The sequence below is a fragment of the Gopherus flavomarginatus genome, chromosome 12 (genome assembly GCF_025201925.1).
Source record: "Gopherus flavomarginatus isolate rGopFla2 chromosome 12, rGopFla2.mat.asm, whole genome shotgun sequence".
In the NCBI taxonomy this organism is placed as follows: domain Eukaryota; kingdom Metazoa; phylum Chordata; order Testudines; family Testudinidae; genus Gopherus; species Gopherus flavomarginatus.
Genome location: NC_066628.1, coordinates 52,667,259 through 52,691,075, shown reverse-complemented (window position 1 = coordinate 52,691,075; position 23,817 = coordinate 52,667,259). Strand labels below are relative to the sequence as shown.

General features: G+C 43.8%; 1 protein-coding gene across 1 annotated transcript in view; it reads left to right on the top strand.

Annotated features, from left to right (window-relative positions):
• FASN (fatty acid synthase) overlaps positions 1–23,817 on the top strand; it is an 83,934-nt gene that overhangs the window by 24,976 nt on the left and 35,141 nt on the right. Inside the window, exons 15-31 of the mRNA XM_050919909.1 lie at positions 9,001–9,116; positions 9,547–9,722; positions 10,043–10,234; positions 10,554–10,634; positions 10,735–10,920; positions 11,271–11,450; positions 11,700–11,903; positions 13,475–13,785; positions 13,927–14,313; positions 16,992–17,156; positions 17,378–17,496; positions 17,619–17,773; positions 18,233–18,436; positions 20,337–20,487; positions 21,247–21,425; positions 21,990–22,109; positions 22,260–22,382. Coding sequence (XP_050775866.1) covers positions 9,001–9,116; positions 9,547–9,722; positions 10,043–10,234; positions 10,554–10,634; positions 10,735–10,920; positions 11,271–11,450; positions 11,700–11,903; positions 13,475–13,785; positions 13,927–14,313; positions 16,992–17,156; positions 17,378–17,496; positions 17,619–17,773; positions 18,233–18,436; positions 20,337–20,487; positions 21,247–21,425; positions 21,990–22,109; positions 22,260–22,382 — 3,049 coding nt within the window. The remainder of the gene's footprint in view (positions 1–9,000; positions 9,117–9,546; positions 9,723–10,042; positions 10,235–10,553; positions 10,635–10,734; positions 10,921–11,270; positions 11,451–11,699; positions 11,904–13,474; positions 13,786–13,926; positions 14,314–16,991; positions 17,157–17,377; positions 17,497–17,618; positions 17,774–18,232; positions 18,437–20,336; positions 20,488–21,246; positions 21,426–21,989; positions 22,110–22,259; positions 22,383–23,817) is intronic.

Sequence of the window (23,817 nt, the reverse complement as noted above, 5' to 3'; positions counted from 1 at the left end):
AAAAATCAACGTGTCCCAACATATTCCACACCACATCCCTACCCACACAGTCAAGTCATCCAAATACTTGCCTTTGCATATTGCTTGCGGGGGAGGACACAGGTGTGCACAGTCAATTGCCTGAACTGGTGAATGAGTAGGAGAAACCAGGAGCTTCTTGGATGGGGTGTGTGGGTGGGTGGGGGGGAAGTAAGCAGTAGGGAAGAGAGCCTGAAGTCTTACTACTTTGGGTTGTAATCTTGTCAGATCTTAAGCTAAACCGCATCAGGCTGGACCAGTACTTGAATGGGAGGCTTGCAGTGGTACAGGAAGAAGCATTACTGGAGATTAGAAAGTGTCCCTTTTTTGTGTAAGAGCACTTAATAGCTATTTGGATACCATGGTGATGAGGGCCATATAAGTATCTAAATAGAGGAATTCTTCCTGGATCTTGAATCACTTCACCCACCTGTCTCTGAATCTGCTCTATGCTGTGCTCTAATTTACCTTTTGGGGTTTTTATTTTAGAAAGTGTTTAGTTAAAAACAAAACTACCAAGATAATTCAACAATAATCCTTCTCATTTCATTGTTCACTTTCACAGCTGCATAGTTTAAAAAAAAAAACCCACATACACAACTAAAATACACAGTGTAATGATAGCAATGCAATACCACACCTATGTTACTAAGAATAATTAGTGCTTATGTAATGTTGCATCTTCCAGATACTGTACAAATGTTAGCTAACTAATCCTCGCATTGCTTTTGAGAGCAGGGAAGGTAAGTACTCCTTTTTTTATGAGAGGATAGGGGTTGGGAACTGAGACACTACGGAGAAGGCTCACACTTTCAAAAGTGTCCACTAATTTTGAGGACATCAGTTTTGGGGTAACTCTCACTTGAGACCTCTCAGCTCTCATTTCCTCCGTACTCACGTCAAAGGTGCTGTGTATTCATAGCTCTGACTTCACCTGAAGTTATGGATGCTCACAACTTGTGAAAAATCCCTAGGTGTCAGGTTAGACACCTTTAAAAATTGGTGGATTTTCCTGGAAATTTTAGCCTAAATGTAAAATCAGTGAAGAGTTCTGTGGCACCTTATAGACTAAGACGTAGCCCAAATGGTTTGTCTGAGGCCATACAACCACTCTATGCCTTGTGGTTCCCATGCTGCATTTCAGCTAACATTGATATCATGAGTTTACATTGTCTTATGTTCCTATGAAGTTGAGTTTCATTATTCGGAGGTCAGATCTTGTTCACCTTACTCCTTGCAGGTAATGCTGTTGAAATCAAGGAGGTTTTTTTTTTTTTTTTTTTTTCAGGAGTAAGACAAATGGCAAATTTACAGAGACAAGGACTCTAAGGACTAGTCAAGTAGAAAGTTGCATCTTGAAAATACAGCCACTTTTGTTAGGAGTGTACAAAAATATCTACTACTTCACTCTACATAACTCAAAAATGGGCAAAAGTCACTTCAGCTTTCTAAAAGTTATTGCCCGAGTGCTCAGCCCAGATGTAGAGAATTTTAAACTAAAATGAAATATTTCAGAAAATTGAAAGCATTGGGTGACTCAGATTCCAAGGTGAGAGAGAATTTAGTTTGACTACCTGTTTCACACAGGCTGTAGAACTTCCCAAAAACATTCTATCTTGATCTGAAAAGTTGTCAGTGATGGAGAAGCTACCATGACCCTTGATATATTGTCCCAATGGTTGGTTAATTAATCTCAGTGTTAAAAATTTACACTTATTTCCAGTTTGGAAGTTCAGTCTAGACAAATTCAGCCACTGGATTGTGTTATACCTGTGTCTGCTCGATTGAAGAGTAATATATGTTCCTCATATAGGTTCTTGTAGACTAATCAAGTCATCCCTTAAAGAACTGTCTTTGTTCAGCTAAGTAGATGGTGCTCCTTGAGTCTAACTATAAGGCATGTTTTCTAATCCTTTAATTATTCTTGTGGCTGTTCTCTGAACCCTTCCCAAGTTAAACATCCTTCTTGAATTGTGGGCACCAGAACTGGACACAGTATTCCAGCAGTAGTGACACCATTCCTAAATACAGAGGTAAAACAAACTCTGTACTCCTACTCAAGATTCATTCATCCATCCAATGATTGCATTAGCTCTTCTGACCCAGCATTGCACTGGGAAAACCATGTTCAGTTGTTTATTCACCAAGATCTCCAATCTGGAGTCAACCCTTCACCGGATAGAATCCCCCATCTTGTAAGTGTGGTCTATATTCAGCCATGTAAAACACACATTGTTTGCTTGTGCTCAGCTTACCAAGCAATCACTACCCCAATTTTTGTGTCATCTGCAAACTTTATTGGTGGGTTTTTTCCCCCTAGGTCATTATAAATGTTAAATAGTGAAGGGCAAAGAACCAATCCCTGCAGGAACCCACTAGAAATACACCCAGTTGATGATGATGATTCCCTGGTTACAATTACATTTGAGACATAACAAGCTTTTAATCTACTAAATATATGCCATGGTTAATTTTCTATCTTTCTAGTTTCCTAATCAGAGCCATGTGGTACCAAGTCAAATGCCTCTACAGAAGTCTACATGTACTGCACAAGCACTATTACTTCTATCAACCAAACTTGTAATCTCCTTTTTAAAAAAAAAGGAATCAAGTTTGTCAGGATCTATTTTCCATAAACCCATGTTGAATGGCATTAATTATATTATCCTCCATTATCTCATTAGTCTCCTATATCTTGTGCAGGGTCAATGTCAGTCTTGCCTTTAATTACCCAGGTCATCGAGTTTACCCTTTTGAAATATTGGCACAACATTCGCTTTCTTCTGGAACTTCCTCAGTGTTCCAAGATTTATTAAAAACAAACATTTCAACAGTCTAGTGAGAGCCTCAGCCAGCTCTTTTAAAAACTCTTGGATACAAGTTTTCTGGACTTGCTGATTTTAAAATGTCTGACTTTAATAGCTGCTGTTTAACATCCTCCTGAGATATTAGTGGAATAGAAAGTGTGTTATGATATGACTACATCAAAAAACCCACAGATTATGGGTTTTTTCCTTCTCCTCCCCTCACCCACCCGAAATATGGAAAATATGTTTAGTGAACACTTTGGCCTTTTCTGCATTATTGTTGATAATTCTACCCTTTCCATCTAGTAATAGATCAGTACAGTTGTTTGTATTCTTTTTGTTCCTAATATACTTGAAGTCCTCCTTGTTGTCTTTTAACTCTGCTGGCCACAGACTTCTCAGTTTGTCTGCTTTCCTTATCAATTTTCTACAATTCTTAGCTTCTGATTTATATTCATTAATATCAGCTTCCTCTTTCTTACATTTGTTTATTTTTTTGTAGTTGCCTTCACTTGCCCTCTAAACCAAGTCTTTATTTTTTTAAAACAAAACAGCACAGCCTTCTTCCTCAGTTGTGGAATTGTGGCTTTAGGGTTGACACAGTTCAGAGCAACTACACCTGTATTTCCTCTGTGCTCTAGCAAAGTCACCTACTCTCAGACTTCCAGCTCCCCAACTGTTTCCTCTTTTGGGTGGAGGACTGCTACATCTCACCCTGGTCAGAAGGGAGTATGTCCAAGCTGCACAGTTTCCTGCCTTCATTATGCATTTCCCAGCAAAGACAGTCTGCCTAAACACACATGCTTGCTTTCTCTTCAGGCTGATTTAGAGTGATTGCTTGATTCAAGTTACCACAGAGTTCTTTCTAAGCAAACCTATTTTAGCCTTGAGGTAAAAAAGTATTAAAGAGAAGCCATATTAAAAAGACTAAAACAATGTACACATGCTAATAAACTTAGCAGGAATCATCCCACCCTAGGGATTTTTTTGCGGTTACAAGTTAATCAAAGCTGCAGCTCAGAACAAGCCCTCAGTCTTATGAGGCCTCAGTAGGTCACATCCTTCCAACTATCCTGTAAGGCTTGGGGCCCTCCAAGGACCAAGGGTGTTTTTTGTTTGTTTGTTTTAATTAGGAAGGTGGCCCTGTATCAACTTAAAACTCAGGCTCTTATCCAAGTCTTCTCTTTGTTGTGGCACCTTAGAGACTAACATTTATTTGAGCATAAGCTTTCGTGGGCTACAGACCACTTCTTCGGATCCATGGAATGGAACATATATTGAGATATATCTCAATATACACACAAACAGAGAGCATGAAAAGGTGGGAGTTGTCTTACCAACTCTGAGAGGACAATTAAGTAAGGGGAAAAAAAAAACTAAGTGATAATCAAGATGTGTGAGAGAGATTCAATGTTTGTAATTGCTCAGCCATTCCCACTCCCTATTAAAACCTAAAGTTGATTGTATCTAGTTTGCATATCCATTCCAGCTCAGCAGTTTCTCGTTGGAGTCTGTTTTTGAAGCTTTTCTGTTGCAAAACTGCCACCCGCAGGTCTGTCACATTGGTAGATATGCCAATACCAATGTGATATGCCATCATGTGCCAGCAATGCCCCTCTGCCATGTACATTGGCCAAACCGGACAGTCTCTACACAAAAGAATTAATGGACACAAGTCTGACATCAGGAATCATACCCTCAAAAACCAGTAGGAGAACACTTTAACCTGTCTGGTCATTCAGTGACAGACCTGTGGGTGGCAGTTTCGCAAAAGAAAAGCTTCAAAACCAGATTCCAACGAGAAACTGCTGAGCTGGAATTGATATACAAACTAGATACAATCAACTTAGATTTCAATATTTGTAATGGCTCAGCCATTCCCAGTCCCTATTAAAACCTATCTCCCCTTGTAAGTATTCTTAGTCTCTGTGGTGCCACAAGTACTTCTATTCTTTTTGCAGATACAGACTAACATGGCTGCTACTCTGAAACTTCTTTGTTGGCCTCTGGAGAATCTAGTTTGAACTAGTATGTGTATATTTCCCCAGGAAGGTGGCATCAAAGGCTAAAAAGAGGAAGTTCATTAGCATCCCACTTCCTACCATAGAAGTACTTACAGTGCCACAACACATGCATGGTTGCATTTTTAATTCAATATATCCTAAAGGTATTAACTCTAATGCAGTAAAGTTCATTTTAATTCAGTAACATTTGTTCAGGATATTGCAGGACATTGACATTGTCACTGTCATACAGGCATTGTGACAAGATAGCTAATATAGGATGGTGGGTCCTGCGCTTTTCTTGGTGTGGAGCTAAGATGCCACCCCTTGCCCCTGCTCTTGGGGCACCAAGGGCCCCACTAGTGGCCCAGGAAGGTGGTAAAGGAGGGAAGCAGGGGGAGGGATCTGGGTTTACCCTTTATTCTGAGGCCCTTACCCTCTTCCCCTTTGGGTGGCGTACCTTCAGTCCTTAAATACTGGGGGAGGGAGTCTCCTTTACTCCAGTTTCCTGAACTTCTAAGCTCCAGTCTTATCTCCTTCCTCCGACTCCCTGAAGCAGGGGGTTTTATTAGGTTGCTAACAGGGCCTTAGATGGCTACAGGTGCTCCAATTAACCTGTAGCAACCCTCCCTAGTCTACAGGGAACCACGCCTTAATTAGCCTAGTTCCCCCCAACCACTCTCCCACTGCTCCCTGGCCCTCCTGTGTCACAGCATCTAATAAAGTATTCTTAAACAACTCACAATATTACCTTTTTCAGATTAAAGTCTTCACAGCTGATTTGGCTTATAATTGTTTTCAGGTGTGACAATGGATGCCTCAACTTGATCTTAACTATAACTTGCTTCCAGGTTCATAGGCCTCTGCAGACAGACCTAGGAGGTGGCTGTCTAGCCACATAGGTACAGAGCTGGTAGTTGGGGTGGCACACATGCCATGAAGGCCAGTGCTCAACACAAAGGGGATAAATCTGCCCACTTCAATTCTTCTTTATCCTAGATGTTGCTTCTCTCAGGCTGTGGTAATGCATGATACAGGGAGACTTTCTATCTAAAAATCTCCTCAGGTGTGAGTTGTGGTTGCTGAGCTTCCCTCTGTGCTGAAGTTCCAACTCAAAAGCATTTGTTCTCTTGTCCATAATGCCCCCATCCTCCCTCCAGAAGCTGAAGACAGAAGCTCTCAGAGGAAGGCACCTTTTGTAGTTCCAGTGGTTCTTGGAAGTCCCATGAAACAGAAAAGAAAAAGGGTCTTGTTTTTGTTTTTGGGCCTCTTCCTCTGAGGTTCTCTTTGGAACTGTTGTCCTGGGATCCCAAGGGCTGCTCTCCCCTGGATTACCAGGTGCTGGTTCGAGTCTCTCTAGACTCTCTTCATCCCTTATATGCAATGGAAGAATGAATATTTGCTCCAGAACGTGGTTCCTGCAGCACAGTCTGGTGCTATGGTCATCTTGATTCTGAGAAACAGGAACTCGCCCACTATGTTATGGCTTAGAACCCTAATTCAGAAATAGCAACGTCTCGGGATATTCAGAGGTTCCTTTGGAAAGTTTCAGGGTTCAGTACTTAGTATTTTGGGACTTTTGACCTATGGTTTTCTACTTCCTTTTCAAGCTGTGAGAGCAAAAAAAAGAGGGCCTCCTCCTCTATAGACAGTGAACACCCTTGCATGGATTCTTAAATCTCCAATGATGGAGATTCCACAACCTCCCTAGGCAATTTTATTCCAGTACTTAACCACTCTGACAAGAAGTTTTTCCTAATATCCAACCTAAACCACCCTTGCTGCAATTTAAGCCCATTGCTTCTTGTCCTATCCTCAAAGGTTAAGAAGAGCAATTTTTCTCCTTCTTCGTTGTAACAACCTTTTATGGACTTGAAAACTGTTATGTCCCCTCTCAGTCTTCTCTTCTCCAGACTAAACAAACCCAGTTTTTTCAATCTTCCCTCATAGGCCATGTTTTCTAGGCCCTTAATCATTTTTGTTGCTCTTCTCTGGTCTCTCTCCAGTTTGTCCACATCTTTCCTGAAATGTGGCACCCAGAACTGGACACAATACTCCAGTTGAGGCCTAATCAGCACAGAGTAGAAGGGAAGAATTACTACTTGTGTCTTGCTTACAGTACTCCTGCTAATACGTCCCGGAATGATTGTTGACTCATATTTTAGCTTCTGATCCACTATGTTCCAGGGCTGATGCTAGTTTTGGTAGGGTAGTCCTGCAATCCAGAGACCCTGACCTCTGCCTCTTGATGCTTGTGAGTAACTTTTAAGTGGCATACATGACTGCATCAAATCTCAAAGAAGCACAGTTACGATAAGTAACCATTTCTTCTTGTGGCTTTTACTGCACATGGAAAGACTAAAGATAGGAAGGTGTCTGTGACCATTGGAAAATTAAGGATCCAATGACTGGTTATGCTGGGAAGAAAGATGTGTTCCTCAGTGGCCTTAATTTTGAGAGTTGCAACCTATAAGGAAATTATGGCCAGATGTACTTTTAGCTATGCTCAAAAGCTCTCCATTTTGGAATTCCTCTTCTGAGATAATGTTGAGAGCAGTGATTGATTGATTGATTTATTTATTGGCCCTATTGAATTGGAAGCCATAGAAGTGGTGCTAGAGCCTTAGCAGGAGAAAAGGTAGTTATTCCTAAAAGAAATAGTGTTTTGTTTTATTTTAGGCCTCCACAAATAGGAGATTCCTAAGGGAAATGAAATTCTGGACAGCTTCTCTAGGGAGAAGAATCTCTATTCTCAACCCTCAGGCCTGGTTCACAGCCTTTTGATCTTTTGAAATGCCCACTTCCCACACTTCATTAAAGCAAAAGCACAAAGTGACTCAGGTTCCTGGTGAGGAATTACTGCTACTGGTACAAAGGTACTGCCTCTCAATGGAGCAGCAGTGTATTCACTGAGTGCAGCATGGTAGTTTGAAGCTCATCTGTGACAGGAGAAGCATGCATGTCTATCCATACCTGGGCTTGCCCCGCTCTGGCACAGCCAGGCGGCTCTGCACTCTGCCCCATCCCCCAGGCACCATCCCCGCAGCTCCCATTGGAGCGCCAGAGGGGACCACTGGAGGGTGTAGGAGCTGGAGCGGGGCCATACCATAGCTTCCAAGAGCCACGTGGAGCTGCCCCTGACCCTGCTTCCCAGCCGCAGTGCCGGAGTGGGGCAAGCCCAAGACCTTGCTCCCCAGTGGGAGCTCAAGGGCCAGCTTAAAACAGCCTGTGGGCTGGACAGGCCATAGCCTGTCCACCCATTATAACTCTTTGTAATTAAAGATATAACATGACTAAAAGTTATGTGGTAATTGTAAAGCTGACAAGGGAAAGGAAAAACAAGGGTAGTAGCATTTTTAACGTGGTATACAATAATATCTTGATTTTTAATTCCATTAGATGTAAGTAATACAGATGTTCAGAAGGCTTGGTAAGAGTTTTTAAAGATTCAGCCACTGGGAAAGAGAGGCTTAAACTGAACAATGTTAATGCAACATTAAGCTTCTACAGTTGAACCCAGTGAGACAATACAAAAGTTACCATATAGCACCATCAACATTAACTCAGTTGCACTGACTACCCTTTCTCTTCTTCTTTTTTTTTTTTCCCCCCCCTGGGTCAGTGTGCAGCTTTACATTACTGTTTTTCTGTAAAATGTATCTCATTAAAATATGCAAGTTGTGCCAGGGGTGGCAGAACAGTTTTTATAGTGGGGGTGCTGAAAGCAGAAACCATGTATTTGATGGTTGTTACTGCTTCAAGCCGGGGTGCTGCTGCACCTGCAGCATGCCTGAGTTGCCCAACATGACCAAGCAAATGTGGTTGTTTCACTTGTTTTGTTACCACCTTCTCTTTTGCATTTCCTGGCTTTCATTGTGTTTCTGTGGGATTTTAGTATGTTGAGGTGTGGGGATTGGTTGGTGGTTTTTTAGGGCTATTAAGTAGATTTTTCTCCTTATTATACTTTTGACTCTGCTCAAGGGAATGTGTCCTCCTCCTTTTCTTCTCTCTCCTTCCCCATGCCAAACAAATGTACTTGAACTTCAAACAAAAGACTTAATGTCATAGCCAGAGAAGAAGTCTAAGGTCCAGAGAGAGAGAGCTGAAGGGGAGGGGGACTGCTACAACCAGGAAATGAATGAATTCCTCTGACAATGATCTTGCTTGATCAGGCTGTTCTGAGGAGAAGTCTGAAATCAACCTGCACCATACTACCTTTGATGAAGAGAGAGCACAAAAACAATCTGGAGTTCTTCCTGACACATGTTGGAAAGATCTACCTAACTGGGTAAGGAGCTGTTGAGAGCAGAGTGTTTGTGTCCTTTCCTTTGGTATGTACCTTTTGAGAGGGACTGAGACAGCCCCTTAGCTAGCCTGTAGAACGATTTAGGGAATATGTGTCTACTACAGTCATGTGGTCGCTATGAAGACCTAAGACTATTGCAAAGAAAATGATATTGCTGGGGTTGAGGTAGTTGCATTTTTCAAGAGGAGTTAAATTCTGAGGACTCTTGAAACTAGAGGTTAGACTACCTCCTGGATACAAGCATTGTGTCTCAGGGACTGCTGGTGCTATAATTGCAAATCTGACTGTTGCTGGTGTACTCTGGTGCTAGGTTTGCTGTTGGCCTTTCTATAGGAATCCCACAGACTGTTATACCTTATCACCACTGTCAGAGCTACAATCACTAAATTTTCTTGACCTTTTGTCTTTCCAGAATAAATGTTCTCTCAAATAATCTGTTCCCACTTGTTGAATATCCTGCCCCAGTGGGAACCCCATTAATATCTCCTTACATCTTGTGGGACCACAGCCAGACTTGGGATGTCCCAAAAGCTGAAGACTTTCCCACCGGCTCTGGGGGATCTTCATCAGCATCAATCTATAATATTGGTGCGTACCTGTCTTCCTCACTTCTACGTCAGTTTCTCTTGTTCACAAAATGGGAATATAAAGTCCTCGAAGCAGCATCACCAAAACCTTATATGAAGAGGGTGTGCTAACTTTATATGGCTGGAACTGCTCTTGAAGTTAGAAATGAAGTGATCTGACCAAATCTGGGAGGTTGGCCTGGTTCAGAACAATAGCAGCTTTAAGACCTCTATATGCCAGGAGGGTTGTTAGGAAATTCCTGGAAATTCCTACCTTCCAGGACGCGAAGACTTCAGAGTGAGCTCTAAAGGAATTTTTGTTCTTTCTTATTTAACTGGCAGATATGAATTCTGAATCCTCTGATAATTACTTGGTTGGTCACTGCATTGATGGCAGAGTTCTGTATCCAGCAACTGGGTACCTGGTGCTAGCCTGGCGAACTCTGGCACGGTCTCTGGGGATTGCCATGGAACAAATGCCTGTTGTTTTTGAAGAGGTTACAATCCATCAGGCAACAATCCTTTCTAACAAAGGTGAGAGAGAGGTTGCATCTGGGATCTCAAGCCTGAATAGTAAAGATTGGGAAAGATGGGCAGAAGGGAAGAGTGCATGGCAGTGGGGAGAGAGAAGGAGACAAATACATTACACTCCACCTTACCCTGTTTATACATCCTGAAGTGGGATATCATGTTATCTCTGTTCCGTGTTGTGTATAGTGGGGCAGAAGATGGTGTTAAAAACAGGAGTTTCCGGGGAATTTGGGACAATTAGTGGAGGGAGTGCATGAGAAGATACATGAGATGGAAGGGTCTCCCTAACACACATTTCAGCAATCTCTGGGTTCGTTTGCAGGTTCAACACAGCTGGAGGTGAGACTTCTACCTGCTTCGCACTGTTTTGAAGTGTCTGGGAATGGAAACCTGGCTGTAAGTGGTAAGTGGATAATTCTGACTGTCCTGGCCTACTGTGAAGAATCCAATGCTGTGTATGTCTGAACACTGACTGCTCTTGTTCTCTATACTATGTCTGTCAGGGAAAATTTGCCTTTTGGAAGAAACTGCTCTAAATAATTTCCGTAACCAACAAGTTGACTTGGAGACCCCACCAAACATGAGGCCCAAATTCAGTCTGTCCAAGGCAGATATTTACAAAGAGCTGCGTCTGCGTGGTTATGATTATGGGCCAACGTTCCAGGGACTTCTAGAATCGAACAATGAAGGTGTGCCTTTCCTATAGGAAAGATAATCAAGGAAGTTCTATGACTAATGATGTGAATGAATGTGATCTGTTTATTAAAAGGACTGTATTTAAAGTGTCATGGAGTGGGCGTGCTTAAGTGCATGACAGGATAAGAATATTGTAACTGTATTGATGGAGCAGTGAGGAGGCTGGTCTCTGCTGGGCAGAGCAGGCAGGCATGCATTCCCAGGTATAGTTGTGTGGAGCAGAGCCTGTGCAGTCGATAAAATGAGAAAAAAATAAGATCTCTGTTCATCTGTCTTTCGAAGCAGATGTTCTCCTAAGTCTGCTGGGTGAAAGAGTACTGATGGGGCTGTTTCTCTTCCCCAGGTAACAGAGGAAAAGTCCTGTGGAATGGGAACTGGGTAACTTTCCTTGACACCTTGCTGCAGATGATCATCTTGGGTGAGACAGGTCACAGCCTCCGCTTACCCACTAGAATACGCTCTGTGTGCATTGATCCGTCACTACACCAAGAGCGAGTGCACAAATACAAGGATGATACTGAAGGTAATGAATCCTCTGCCACAACTGGAATTTTCCCAGCTTCTTTATGGCTCTCCAGGTGTTCTGAAGCAGCTTCACCTGCCCAAAATAGTAAGAGACTTGTAAGACCTATGGGTCTCCAAGTCACTCTGCTACTCCTTCTACTTTGTACTTTGACACAGGACCTACTCTCTCTGACCATATTAAGCACAGCAGTGCCTCTTCATGTGGAACTTTCAACATTTATCTGCATGTTCTCTTCTTGCCTTGCAGCTTTTGATGTTGTTGTTGACCGTTGCCTCGATAACATCATGGCAGGAGGTGTTCGGCTCTCTGGGCTCCATGCTACTGTGGCACCTCGGCGACAGCAGGAACAGAGACCTCCAACTCTGGAAAAATTTTGCTTTGTGCCCTATGTTGAGAGTGATTGTTTGTCTTCAGAGGCCCATCTTTGTGCCCATTTGGAACATTGCAAAGGTAAAGGGATTTCAGTACTACTATACCATGATGGTGAGCAGGCGTCAAGGGCTCTTTGTGAGGTGAGAGTATGTACCTGCTCAGCCTCTTGGAATCTTTGCCTGGAGAACAGCAAGGATCTGTCCCTGCTTCTACTGAGGGAAATAAGTCCAAATTACTCTAGCCTTGACATGCACACTGTGTCTGTGATTCAGTCCACTGGCAAAAGCCAGCTGTGACCCATTGCAGCAGAAAGTTTTCCCAAAGCAGAGTCACAGTGGAACTGCTGCTGGGGGACCAGCTGACTCACCAACCCAGCCTTTTGGCACCAAAGGGATGGGCTGATTCAGCATTTCTCCAAGATATCCTCAACAGACAGGGCTCCTATGGAGTCACAGCTGGAATTTTATGAGACTCCCAGAGTGGGGTGGAGGTAGGGATATACTTCCCCTTCCCCAGGGTTGAATGTGTCAGTTGCTGCAGTTGTCCTTGAAGATGCACAAGGATGTATATTAACCCTCAACACCTCTGGGAGGAGTCTAGCCCAGTCGCTTTTCAAATATTGGCAGGAGACATATTACAACCCATCTTGATGCAAATTTCCTTCTTATGCCTGCGAAGAGGGTTAGATGCATTTATTCATATGTTCTCACCTAAACCACAAACATACTCTTCTGACCATAACCAAGGAGGGTACAGCTCCAGGAGGTATTGAGCACGTGTTGGAACTGTTTATACCTTTTTTGTTCCTGGAGAAATCTACTGAGGATACTCATAGCATAGTAGACTATTAAGGGGTGGGATGAAGACCCAGGGAGGACAATCCCACCCATTCTCCCGGAATATTTCTTCAAAAGGCAAAAACCTTGTTCTTCAGGAATATTTCTGAGCCCCAGGGAAGGTGTTCCTGGCACAGATGATCTAGAAGCATCCAGAAACTGATCTTTTATCTTCCGAGCAAGAAAACTGATCTGATATTAAATTTGTTGGTGGAATTTTTTAGCAAGAGTCTCTGGGAGTTCCTAGAAGTTCTTGCCAGGACTTCCCTGATTTGGATCCTTCTCATCACTCCCTTTTTTTTTCCCCCCCTTCCTCTTACCCTAACTTAGTCTCTCTCTAACCCTGAGTGCCCCCCCCACTCCAAAAGAATCTCCCAAAACACAGGAATTTAAGTAAATCAAACAAATCATATATAAAATAAACAGACATGTGGCACAAACATGTCACATGTCTGACATGAGCTCTTAACCGCAGTCACTAAGGGGTCACATCTGGGGGTTTTTTTTGTTTTTTTTTTTTTGTCTCTTGGACGGTCTTACTGTGTCTGTATGGAGCCTACCCCAATAAGCTCTATCCTGATTGGCTGCTATCACAATACAAATCAGCGATAATAATGATCTCCTATTTGGAAATAGTTTCTGTAACTGGGTTGTATGGATTACATACTTGGGCCACACAGTAACCAAGACCCATGGCTAACATTTGTGGGAAGCCATGAGTGATGCTGTTTATTTGGAGAAGGAATCCTCTGCAGGACTGGAAGAAGAGGAAGAGCTGTGTAAGGAACTGATTTTTCTCCTCCTCCGTTCTAGGTCTGATTTGCAAATTACAGGAGAAAGTAGCATTCCATGGAGTCAAACTGGCCATCCCAGGGCTAGAGACAGTGGGGGCCTTTGGAGAGACTGTGTCCATGCAGAAGGGCCTCCTCCACATCCTTGCTGAAATCTGCCACCTGGAACTGAATGGAAACCTGTATTCAGAGCTAGAACAGATTGTTACTCGAGAGAAGATGCATCTCCAGGATGATCCCCTACTCAATGCCTTGCTAGATTCTCCTGAGCTGAAGGCTTGTGTGGATATAGCACTGGAGAACATTACCAGTCACAGGATGAAGATAGTGGAGGTTAGTTGGGACCCCAGGATGAGAAACTATAGACTGAATCTCTAAGAGGCTTTGAAATCTCAACAGTTTTTCTTCTCTTGTCATAACATGCTAACGATGTTCAGGATTTTCATCTTATTCCCTCTGTTTCTTTCCTTGCAGGCTCTGGCAGGAGATGGACGTCTGTTTTCTCGTGTTACTGGTCTCCTAAATACTCAGCCCATGCTACAACTGGACTACACTGCCACTGACCAAGCCCCAGAGATCCTTTCAGTCAATGAAAGCCAGCTGCAGGAAACTGGTGTTTCCATTGCCCAGTGGGATCCTATCAGCCCTCCTCCTGGACACCTGACCAGTGCTGACTTGCTGGTGTGCAACTGCTCAGTGAGCATTTTTGGGAACCCAGCAGAGATTCTCTCCAACTTGGCAGCCACAGTGAAAGAAGGAGGGTTTATTTTACTGCACACCCTTCTCAAAGGAGAAACGCTTGGAGAAATCATCAGTTTCCTTACAACTCCAGATCTTCAGCAGAGAGGCCTCTTGGCTCAGGTAAGCAATTGGCTTTCCAGACTCTTTTGATGTTTGCTCTACAGTTAGCCCTAGACTCCAATTTCTTGGACACAGAATCTCAGGCTGTTCATTTCTTTGAATGGCTGCTCTATCCTATCTTGTCCCTTCTCAGGAATGTATAGAAATATTCCTAGTCAGCAGAGACTAGTTCTGAATCCATCTGTGTTGCAAAAGTAGAGAAGTCAATTCAGGTGAGTTTAGGTCAAAATTCCTTTCATAATGTATTTCAGGTGACCCATTTTAGTTCATATGGATCTCCATATGAAAACATACTCAATCTGCAAACTAGTTGCTCTAGTCTGTTTGCTGTATTATCATGGGGTCTCTGAGTTAAAGGTACATTTTGTTCTATTTTTTTCCTGCTCTGGAATGCTGAAGGCAATGGGTTCTGCATCTAGGAAAATGAGAAAGTGGAGTCTGCAAAGCATTGAGACACAGTCTAACCTCAGAATGTCTGATGGGCTCCAGAGAGAGCCATGGACAAGAGTATCCTTATAGCACAGCCAAGCCTTAACAAATTACAGTCAGGACTGGCACTAGGAGTTTTAGCACCCTAGGCGCACGGCAATTTCTCCACCCCATGCCCTGGTCCCGCGGCTCCGGTGGAGCTGCCGCAATCGTGCCTGCGGAGGGTCTGCTGTTCCGTGGCTCCGGTGGAGCTGCCTCAGTGGTGCCTGCGGGAGGTCCACCGGAGCCGCGGGAGCAGCTGATCGTCTGCAGGCACGACTGCGGCAGCTCCACTGGAGCCACCTGCCGCCCCCTCCGGCAAAATGCCACCCACCAATAATCCTGGCTCCCTAGCCGATTGCCTAGGCCGCCTAAATGGAAGTGCCGGCCCCGATTACAGTAGCTGTTTACATGGTGTCTCTCTCTCCCTGTGAGGTTCCAAAATGCTTCATAAAGATCCTTTATCCAGTCCAGATGCTTAAATGGAACATAGCAGCTACTCAGTAGTGCTACACAGCACTTCTTTTTAGGACAGGAAGTAAAAAATACTATAACCCATTGAAACAACAAATGGAGATAAGGGAGTTAAATATAATCCCCTGGAGTTGGAATGTAGCTGAGACACTGATTCTTAACAGCCCAACTCTCTTGCAAAAAGTCCTCTGAGATGATTAATGAGCATGAGCTTGCATTTTGCATTTTATCCAAGGGTGAGGGAATGGTGCAAGCTCAGAACCTTCTTTACTGAAAGATCAGACTTTTGCACAGCAATGTTTTTGTCAATCAGCAATATAAAATGTGAATCTGAGTTTATAACCTAATTCTCCTACAATTACTGGAAGTCTGTCTTGATAGTAACAAATTCACTGAGTAAGATTCTTTCCTCGTGTATACCGTCAATCCTACTGAAATTAACAGTGCACCATTGGATGTAAAGTGAATGCAGAATTTGACCTGTTGTGATCACTAGACTTCTTCAGTAATTTTTTCTAAACATGTAATAAAAGGAGGTATTATGAATCAAAGTTACTCAATTGTCCTTGTGCCTTTTATAAGTCACTTTTTTTCCCGTTGATTTATACCTTCCTTAAGTCTTTTATCCTGTCAGAATCCTAGGGTGGCAAAAGTGAAGTGCCATAGCTGAGGGACATCTGGCACCTGATATCTTTGAAAGAAAATGTGGCTTTCCCAAGTGACACTCTTGCATGAATTAAAGTACTCTTGAAACTTTTTTTTTTTGAATTTTTTCTGTTTCCAGTCCCTTTCATGCTCGCGTTAGACTGTACTGTAGAACTATATGTGCCTCTGGACCTGTCACGCATACAGCTGAAGAGCATTTAATTTTCCTCCTCTTTTGGTGCAGTGTCACTTGCTTCTAGAAAATGTTGCAGCCACTTCCTCCTGTTCTCTGCTAGCTGCCCTTCCAGATGGAGGGATTCAGGTTGCTGTGTCCACTCTACTTTTGTTGTTGCTGTTGTTAACTTACTTATGACAACCAAAAGTGCTGAAAAGAGAACTCTGTATTTCTTGGTCCCAGTCCCCTGACCTAGGTCAGTAACCCCTAAATCCAGTCGTCATTGTTTATAAGCAGCATTACTCTTGCTAGGCAGAGAGCCACCACAGTCCTCATTATTCTCAATGAGGGATCTCTAACTTCTACAACTTCAGTATTTTGGAACATGTAAGGACCTCTTGATTTTATAGTCTGAGATGTGACCTAATATTTATTCTATTAGTTTGCTAAGTTGGGCGTGCCCAAAATATGTGTAGCATGTCTAAGATAGTTGCAATATAATCTTTATGTTCTGTGTTTCACAGCAGCTAGCACAACAAGGTACTGGTCCATGATTAGGGTTCTTTGGCACGATGGTAATACAAATAAAAGTGAATATCTTTATTGACAATTTGGAGAGCTGCTGTGGTGGAAGTAGTGACTTGTTGTGACTATTAGAAGTCCTGTGTAAAACTCAATGTAAAACTCAACAATAGTCTTATCATAGTTAGTATTTATCAAACTGACCTGGGGAGGAAATAACCAGGTTGATGCATAGGATCTCTGGCAAAAGCTTACCCCGTCTGTATAGAAATAGGAGGATAGGACCAGCTGATGATTTCCATTGAGGACATGTTGCACACAGTAGAAGTCTAGTTTGCAATTCTAATCTTTCCTGACTCTTTGCCAATAATTTTAATCTTTCTTGCTTTGGCAGGCAGAATGGGAGGATTTATTTAGGAAGACCTTGTTGAATTTGGTTGCTGTGAAGAAATCATTTTTTGGTTCAGTCATCTTCCTGTGCCGCCGGCAAGCTTCTGCCAAGATCCCAATTTTCCTGCCTGTAGAGGAGACCCATTACAAGTGGGTGGAATCTTTAAAGGTGAGAATTCCTGTGGTATGGAGTTGGCTACATGTCTCTCCTATTTCCAGGCCTTTCATACAGTAGACAAGAAGCCTTGAAAACAGGGTGTCTAAGCTTCACAGAGCTCTTTCCCTGTGTATAGGGAAACCAGAGAGTTTCTTTTAAACCATCTCTTATGGAAATAAGAACCATTTACTTTTCTGTGAAGCCTAATCAACCTGGCTGGATTTCTCTTGTAGGTGATCTTAGCTGATCCATCTGAGCAGCCTGTGTGGCTGACTGCTACCAGCTGTGGGAATTCAGGAATTGTGGGAATGGTGAACTGTCTTCGCCAGGAACCAGGGGGTCACAGGATCAGGTACAAAAAAGCAATGTTTAGTCACAATTGGAGAGGCGATGATCTTCCATCAGTTTCTTCAAAACAGGACAGGGAAGCAAGTAAAATGACAAATGTGGATTAAATGTTTGTTTTCTTTCTAGATGCCTGTTTGTTTCCAACCTGAATTCCTCCTTGGCCATCCCTCCCACAAGCCCTTCTGCCAGTGAGATGCAGAAAATCCTACAGGGAGACCTGGTGATGAATGTGTATCGTGATGGAAAGTGGGGCTCCTTCAGACACTTTCTGTTGCAGCAAGGTGACTTTTATGATCAGGGCCTGATAGTCATTTGGCAGCATTTCCCCCCACAGGTCTTGGAGTGAGATTTGAGGAGGTACTTTTTCTTTTATTGGCCCAAGGAATTACTCCTCTGATGTACTGGTACCTGATATACTGGTACCTTTGGGCAATTACTGTCCCAATTCCATGACAGGACAGTGCCATGTGCCAATGTCACCAGGTAGAATGAGCTGCTTTGTAGTGTTCAGCTGAGATTACAGGGAAAGGAGGGTCTTCGTTGGGGTGAATGGGAGGAACTGGCTAGCTATAAATGGAAAATTTCCCCTCACCCATGTGTGGCTCCCATGCCTTTTCTGTCCCATAGTATGCATGCTATCCTTACTGTACAAGGAACCTCTTCCATCAAATGAAATGTCTATGCCATGTAAAGATCTCTCCCCTCAAAGAAGTCGCTGGCTTTTCCTTGTTCTCCTGCAGCTCAGCCTCAGGAATTGACAGACTATGCTTATGTGAATGTGCTGACCCGTGGGGACCTCTCATCCCTTCGTTGGATTGCCTCTCCACTTCGCCATTTCCACACCACCAATCCTAACATTCAACTCTGCAGGGTCTATTACGCATCTCTTAATTTCCGTGATATTATGCTGGCTACAGGGAAGCTCCCTCCGGATGCTATCCCAGGTGAATTGGGGAGATTGGGCAGTTTTCACAACTAAAATTATGTAAATAAGTTTCCAAGTGTGACGAGAATGTTCCAGTTTTACCAGCACACTAGATGTAAATCAGCCTTTTTTTTTTTTTCTTTGCTTATGCAAGGTTGGTATTTGAAAATAAGAGGTATTGTCTAAACATAGAAATGAGTGCCAGGAACTCCTGAGTGCTACTGCAGTGCCAATACCATTTGGCATTTATATAGTATTTAATTTAATGCACCCCACAGCTCACATATGAGGTGAGTATTACTCCTTTTCAGAAAAGGAGAACTGAGTTGGAGGTGAAGTAACTTGGCCAAGACCCCAAAAGGTGTCAGTTTAAGACATGAGTGGGCAAACTACAGCCCGCGTACTGGCCCCGGCCCCTCAGGGCTTTGGATCCGGCCCGTGGTATTGCTTCCCGTGGCGCCGCAGGCCCCCCACCAGTTTCAGAAGCAGCTAGCACCACTTCCCTGGGGCCCCCAGGCAGGAGGGCAGATGGCTCTGTGCATTGCCCTTGCCTCCAGCAGCTCCAATTGGCTGGGAACAGGAAAGAGCTGCCAGTGGGGGCGTCGGGGGAGGTACCTGGAGGCACAGCAATGGCAGCGCGCACAGAGCCCTCCGCTGCCCACCTGTTTCCCCCCCACCCCCCCCGCCCCAGGGGCCGCAGCGCTTCCTGGAGTGACTCGGGCCGGAACAGAGGAGGCGTGCAGGGAGCCTGCCCTGACCCCAGTGAGTGCTGCTGCCATCCTGGAGCTGCTTTAGGTAAGCAGTGCCAGGCCAGAGCCTGAACCCTGCCAGCATTCCACCCCCCATCCTCCCTGCCCTGAGCCCCCTGGTACACCCCACACTCCTCCTGCATTCCCAACCCCCTGAGCTCCCTGCTGCACCCTGCACCTCTGTGCACCCCAAACACCTGCCCTGAGCCCCTTCATACACCCTGCACCTCTCCTCTGCCCCAATCCCTTGCTCTGAGCCGCTTTCTGCACACCGCACCCCCCCACACACACCCTGCACTCCCTCCTGCACCCCAACCCGCTACCCCAACCCTGCATACAACTTCCCCACCCAGATGTGGTCCTCGACTCACAAAATTTCCCCACCTCTGGTTTAAGAACTAAGATTAGAATCTGGGAGTTCCTAGCTAACAGTCTCCACTCATGCTATAGATAGACTGCCTCTTTGGCCTTGGGCAAATCACTTCAGTGCTCTGTGCCTTGGTTTCTCCACCTGTAAAATGGAGCTAATATACTCTTACCTCACAGGGAGTTGTGAGAATTAATATTTTGTCTGTAAAGCAGTTTTGAAGCTGTGTAGAACTAAAGTAGCGTTGGTGGTGGTTGGTTGTTAGCTGACTGAACTGGAGAGTGTCCCCAACCTAGTCTAGCCACCGTAAATGTGTCTATTCTTTGACTAAATTAGAGTCTTAGTGTGAATCCTTCTTGTCTATAGATCAAGTGACTGAATTCCAGCATCCCCAAAGGACCTAATGTGTGATGGTTTTTTTTCAGAGATGAAGGAAAAGATCGTGCAAACAAGATGAGATTTCAGTACAGTTTCCCAAAAGAAAGCTAGAAGCTAAAACGATAGCATTGAGAATAGAAATTGAGATTTGTTGTGTTCAGCTAATCCTAGAGCTGTGACTGGCAGTGCTTCTCAGCTTTCTGGGGAGTTTGTAGGAAGAGAAAATAAGCAACTATGTTTAATGAGATATGCAAGCAGGAAGCTAATTTCAGGATTTGGAGATGTTTTCCCTGGAGCTGGGGAGAGAGAAAGAAGAGGGGAAACTCTAATCACAACTTCAGAGAGATGGTTTTTGTTGGTGAATATTTTACCCAGAGGATTTTACAGGAGCAATTTCATTTGAAATAATTCTATCCCTTTCTCAGGTAACTGGACTCTGCAGCAGTGCATGCTGGGAATGGAATTCTCAGGACGGGACCCCACTGGAAAAAGGGTGATGGGATTGCTCCCAGCAAAAGGGCTGGCTACAGTGGTGGACTCTGACAAGAGGTTTTTGTGGGAGGTGCCAGAGAACTGGTAGGTCTCTTTGTTCTGTTTTTCCCACATGTTAATAAGATTATACCATGCAGTTGCCTGAATGAAACTGAAGTCTCATTTGGGGTTGATTAGAGTGTCTTGTATCAACTTTCTTGACTGGCCTGTGCTGTTTGCATTCTATACATCAGTTTTCCCACAGACACTGGTGTCCTGTACCTTGGTATCTGTCACTGCGGTAGCTAAGCACCATTATTGAGCTATAGCATATTCCTCTCTTTGCCTCTCTTTGCTTCAGTAACTTGGGTGTATCTACACTGGGGGGAAGGTTTAGTTTTGACTATCTGTTATTGAAAGCTTTGGCCAAAAAGGTGAGACTTGCAGTATGCTCTTAAAACAGGTAAGTAAGTGGGGCTCAGTTTTACCTGCTCTGGTAGGCTGGCTTACAGTTGAAGGCCCTCCACCGAGAATATTTTGTCTTCTTTTGTTGTAATAGCTTCACCCTGGGCACTGCTAGCTGCATTGTGCCAGAAGAGTCTAGCTGTATCAGTGGGTGTGAACAGAGAGAGGTAGTCAGGCCCTAAATTACTAAGGACCTTTTCAAGGAACAAGAGTGCGGCCTTCAGTTGGCAGTGAAGGTTAACTGGGAGTCAATGCAGACTTACGCATGTATTCCCATTAAAGAGGCACAGTGCTGCATTTTTGTACAAATTGGAGAGTCAGTGTGGTTTCCACCCTCCATTCCAGATTCAGGGAGTTGCTTCTTCCAGTACTGAAAATTCTTTATTTTCCTTTCTTTAGGACTCTGGAGGAGGCAGCCTCAGTGCCTGTGGTCTATGCCACTGCTTATTACGCTTTGGTTGTTCGAGGTGGTATGAAGAAGGGAGAGAGTGTACTCATTCATTCAGGCTCAGGGGGTGTGGGCCAGGCAGCCATTGCTATTGCGCTGAGCATGGGCTGCCGTGTCTTTGCTACTGTAGGTAAGTAATGAAGTCCTGTTTCTGTAACTCACCTTCTGCACAGTTTCCTACCAGTTTATATTAATCTTGACCTCAGGTTTCTCAGCTGCTGGCCACATAACAAAATCTTCCCCTTTCTCCCTGCCAGAAACAAATGCATACACATGCACAAACACCCTTACCTCTGCATGGAGCATCATTATCTTCATTTAACTAGTGTAAATTGAGAGTGACTCCAATGAAGTCACAGTTACAAGGGTATGAGAAGAAAATAAGTCCCTGTATCTTTAGATACAGTAGCTTCTCTGAGATGTGACCAAAGAAAGTGTGTGACTTGGTTTGTCCCTCGCTGTAATAAAGCCATCATTAACTTGCTAACAGGAACAAGGTAATAGCTATAAACCTACCTTTGTCCAGAGGATCTCCAGGTGTAAAGTCCCAGAGCTCTGTTACAGGTGACTGAGAGCTCCTCGGAATTGCATCCTAGCCCTGTCCTGTTAGCAGAGGTTTCAGCAGAAGGCAGTGGAATGTATGAGCCAAGTAGTGCTGGTGTCTCAGGAAAATAAAATGCTCCTCTGTTGTCAGGTTCTGTTGAGAAACGCGAGTATCTCCAAACAAGATTCCCTCAGCTGGATGCTAACAGCTTTGCCAACTCCAGAAATACCTCCTTTGAGCAACATATACTGCGGGTTACCAATGGAAAAGGTGAGTGAAAAGAATAGTGGATGCCAGAAGGGTTGCAGAGTTAGAAAGATCATGGCTAGAACTGGTTGTATAGATAAGGAAAAGTCACTGAGAGTGTCCGATTCTCTGCCAGGAAAGATTATGCTAAATACTGTTACTGCTTTCTTGTAGGGGTCAACCTGGTATTAAACTCCCTGGCAGAAGAAAAGCTCCAGGCCAGTCTCCGTTGCCTTGCTAGACATGGACGCTTCTTGGAAATAGGCAAATATGATCTGTCTAACAACAGCCCACTTGGTAAGATATATGGCATCAGGAAACATCTAGTCTTAGCTAGACTATATCCATATCCCACAATATGAACATTGTCAGAGCTTTAAAAGGTGTGTGTACCAAGCAAAATAAGGGTATAAGAGTGATCCGGGTAATTATAGGCCTGTTAGCTTGACGTCTGTAGTATGTAAGGTCTTGGAAAAAATTTTAAGGGAGAAAGTAGTTAAGGACATAGAGGTCAATGGTAACTGTGACGAATTGCAACACGGATTTACTAAAGGTAGATCGTGCCAAACCAATCTCATCTCCTTCTTTGAGAAGGTGACGGATTACTTAGATAAAGGAAATGCGGTAGATATAATTTACCTAGATTTCAGTAAGGCGTTCGACACGGTTCCACACAGGGAGCTGTTAGTTAAATTGGAAAAGATGGGAGTGAATATGAAAGTTGTAAGGTGGATAAGAAACTGGTTAAAGGGGAGACTCCAGAGGGTCGTATTGAAAGGTGAACTGTCGGGCTGGAAGGAGGTCACCAGTGGAGTCCCTCAAGGATCGGTTTTGGGACAGATCTTATTTAACCTTTTTATTACTGACCTTGGCACAAAGAGCGGGAATGTGCTAATAAAGTTTGCGGATGACACAAAGCTGGGGGGTATTGCTAACACGGAGAAGGACAGGGATACTATTCAGGAAGATCTGAACCACCTTGTAAACTGGAGTAATAGAAATAGGATGAAATACAACAGTGAAAAGTGCAAGGTCATGCATTTAGGAATTAATAATAAGAATTTTGGATATACGTTGGGGGCGCATCAGTTGGAAGCGACGGAGGAGGAGAAGGACCTTGGGGTACTGGTTGATAGCAGGATGACTATGAGTCGCCAATGTGATACGGCTGTTAAAAAAGCAAATGCAATTTTGGGATGCATCAGGCGGGGTATTTCCTGCAAAGATAAGGAGGTGTTAGTACCGTTATATAAGGCATTGGTGAGACCCCATCTGGAATACTGTGTGCAGTTCTGGTGTCCCATGTTCAAGAAGGATGAATTCAAACTGGAACAGGTTCAGAGATGGGCTACAAGGATGATCCGAGGAATGGAAAAACTGCCTTATGAAAGGAGACTCAAAGAGCTTGGCTTGTTTAGCCTGGCCAAAAGAAGGCTGAGGGGGGATATGCTCGCTCTATATAAATATATCAAGGGGGTTAACGTTAGGGAGGGAGAGGAATTATTTAAGTTTAGTGCTAATGTAGACACGAGGACGAATGGCTATAAACTGGATATTAGGAAGTTTAGACTTGAAATTAGACGAAGGTTTCTGACCATTAGGGGAGTGAAGTTCTGGAATAGCCTTCCGAGGGAAGTAGTAGGGGCAAAAGACTTTCCTGGCTTTAAGACAAAGCTTGATAAGTATATGGAGGGGATGTTATGATAGGATCGTTAAATTGGGCAATTGATCT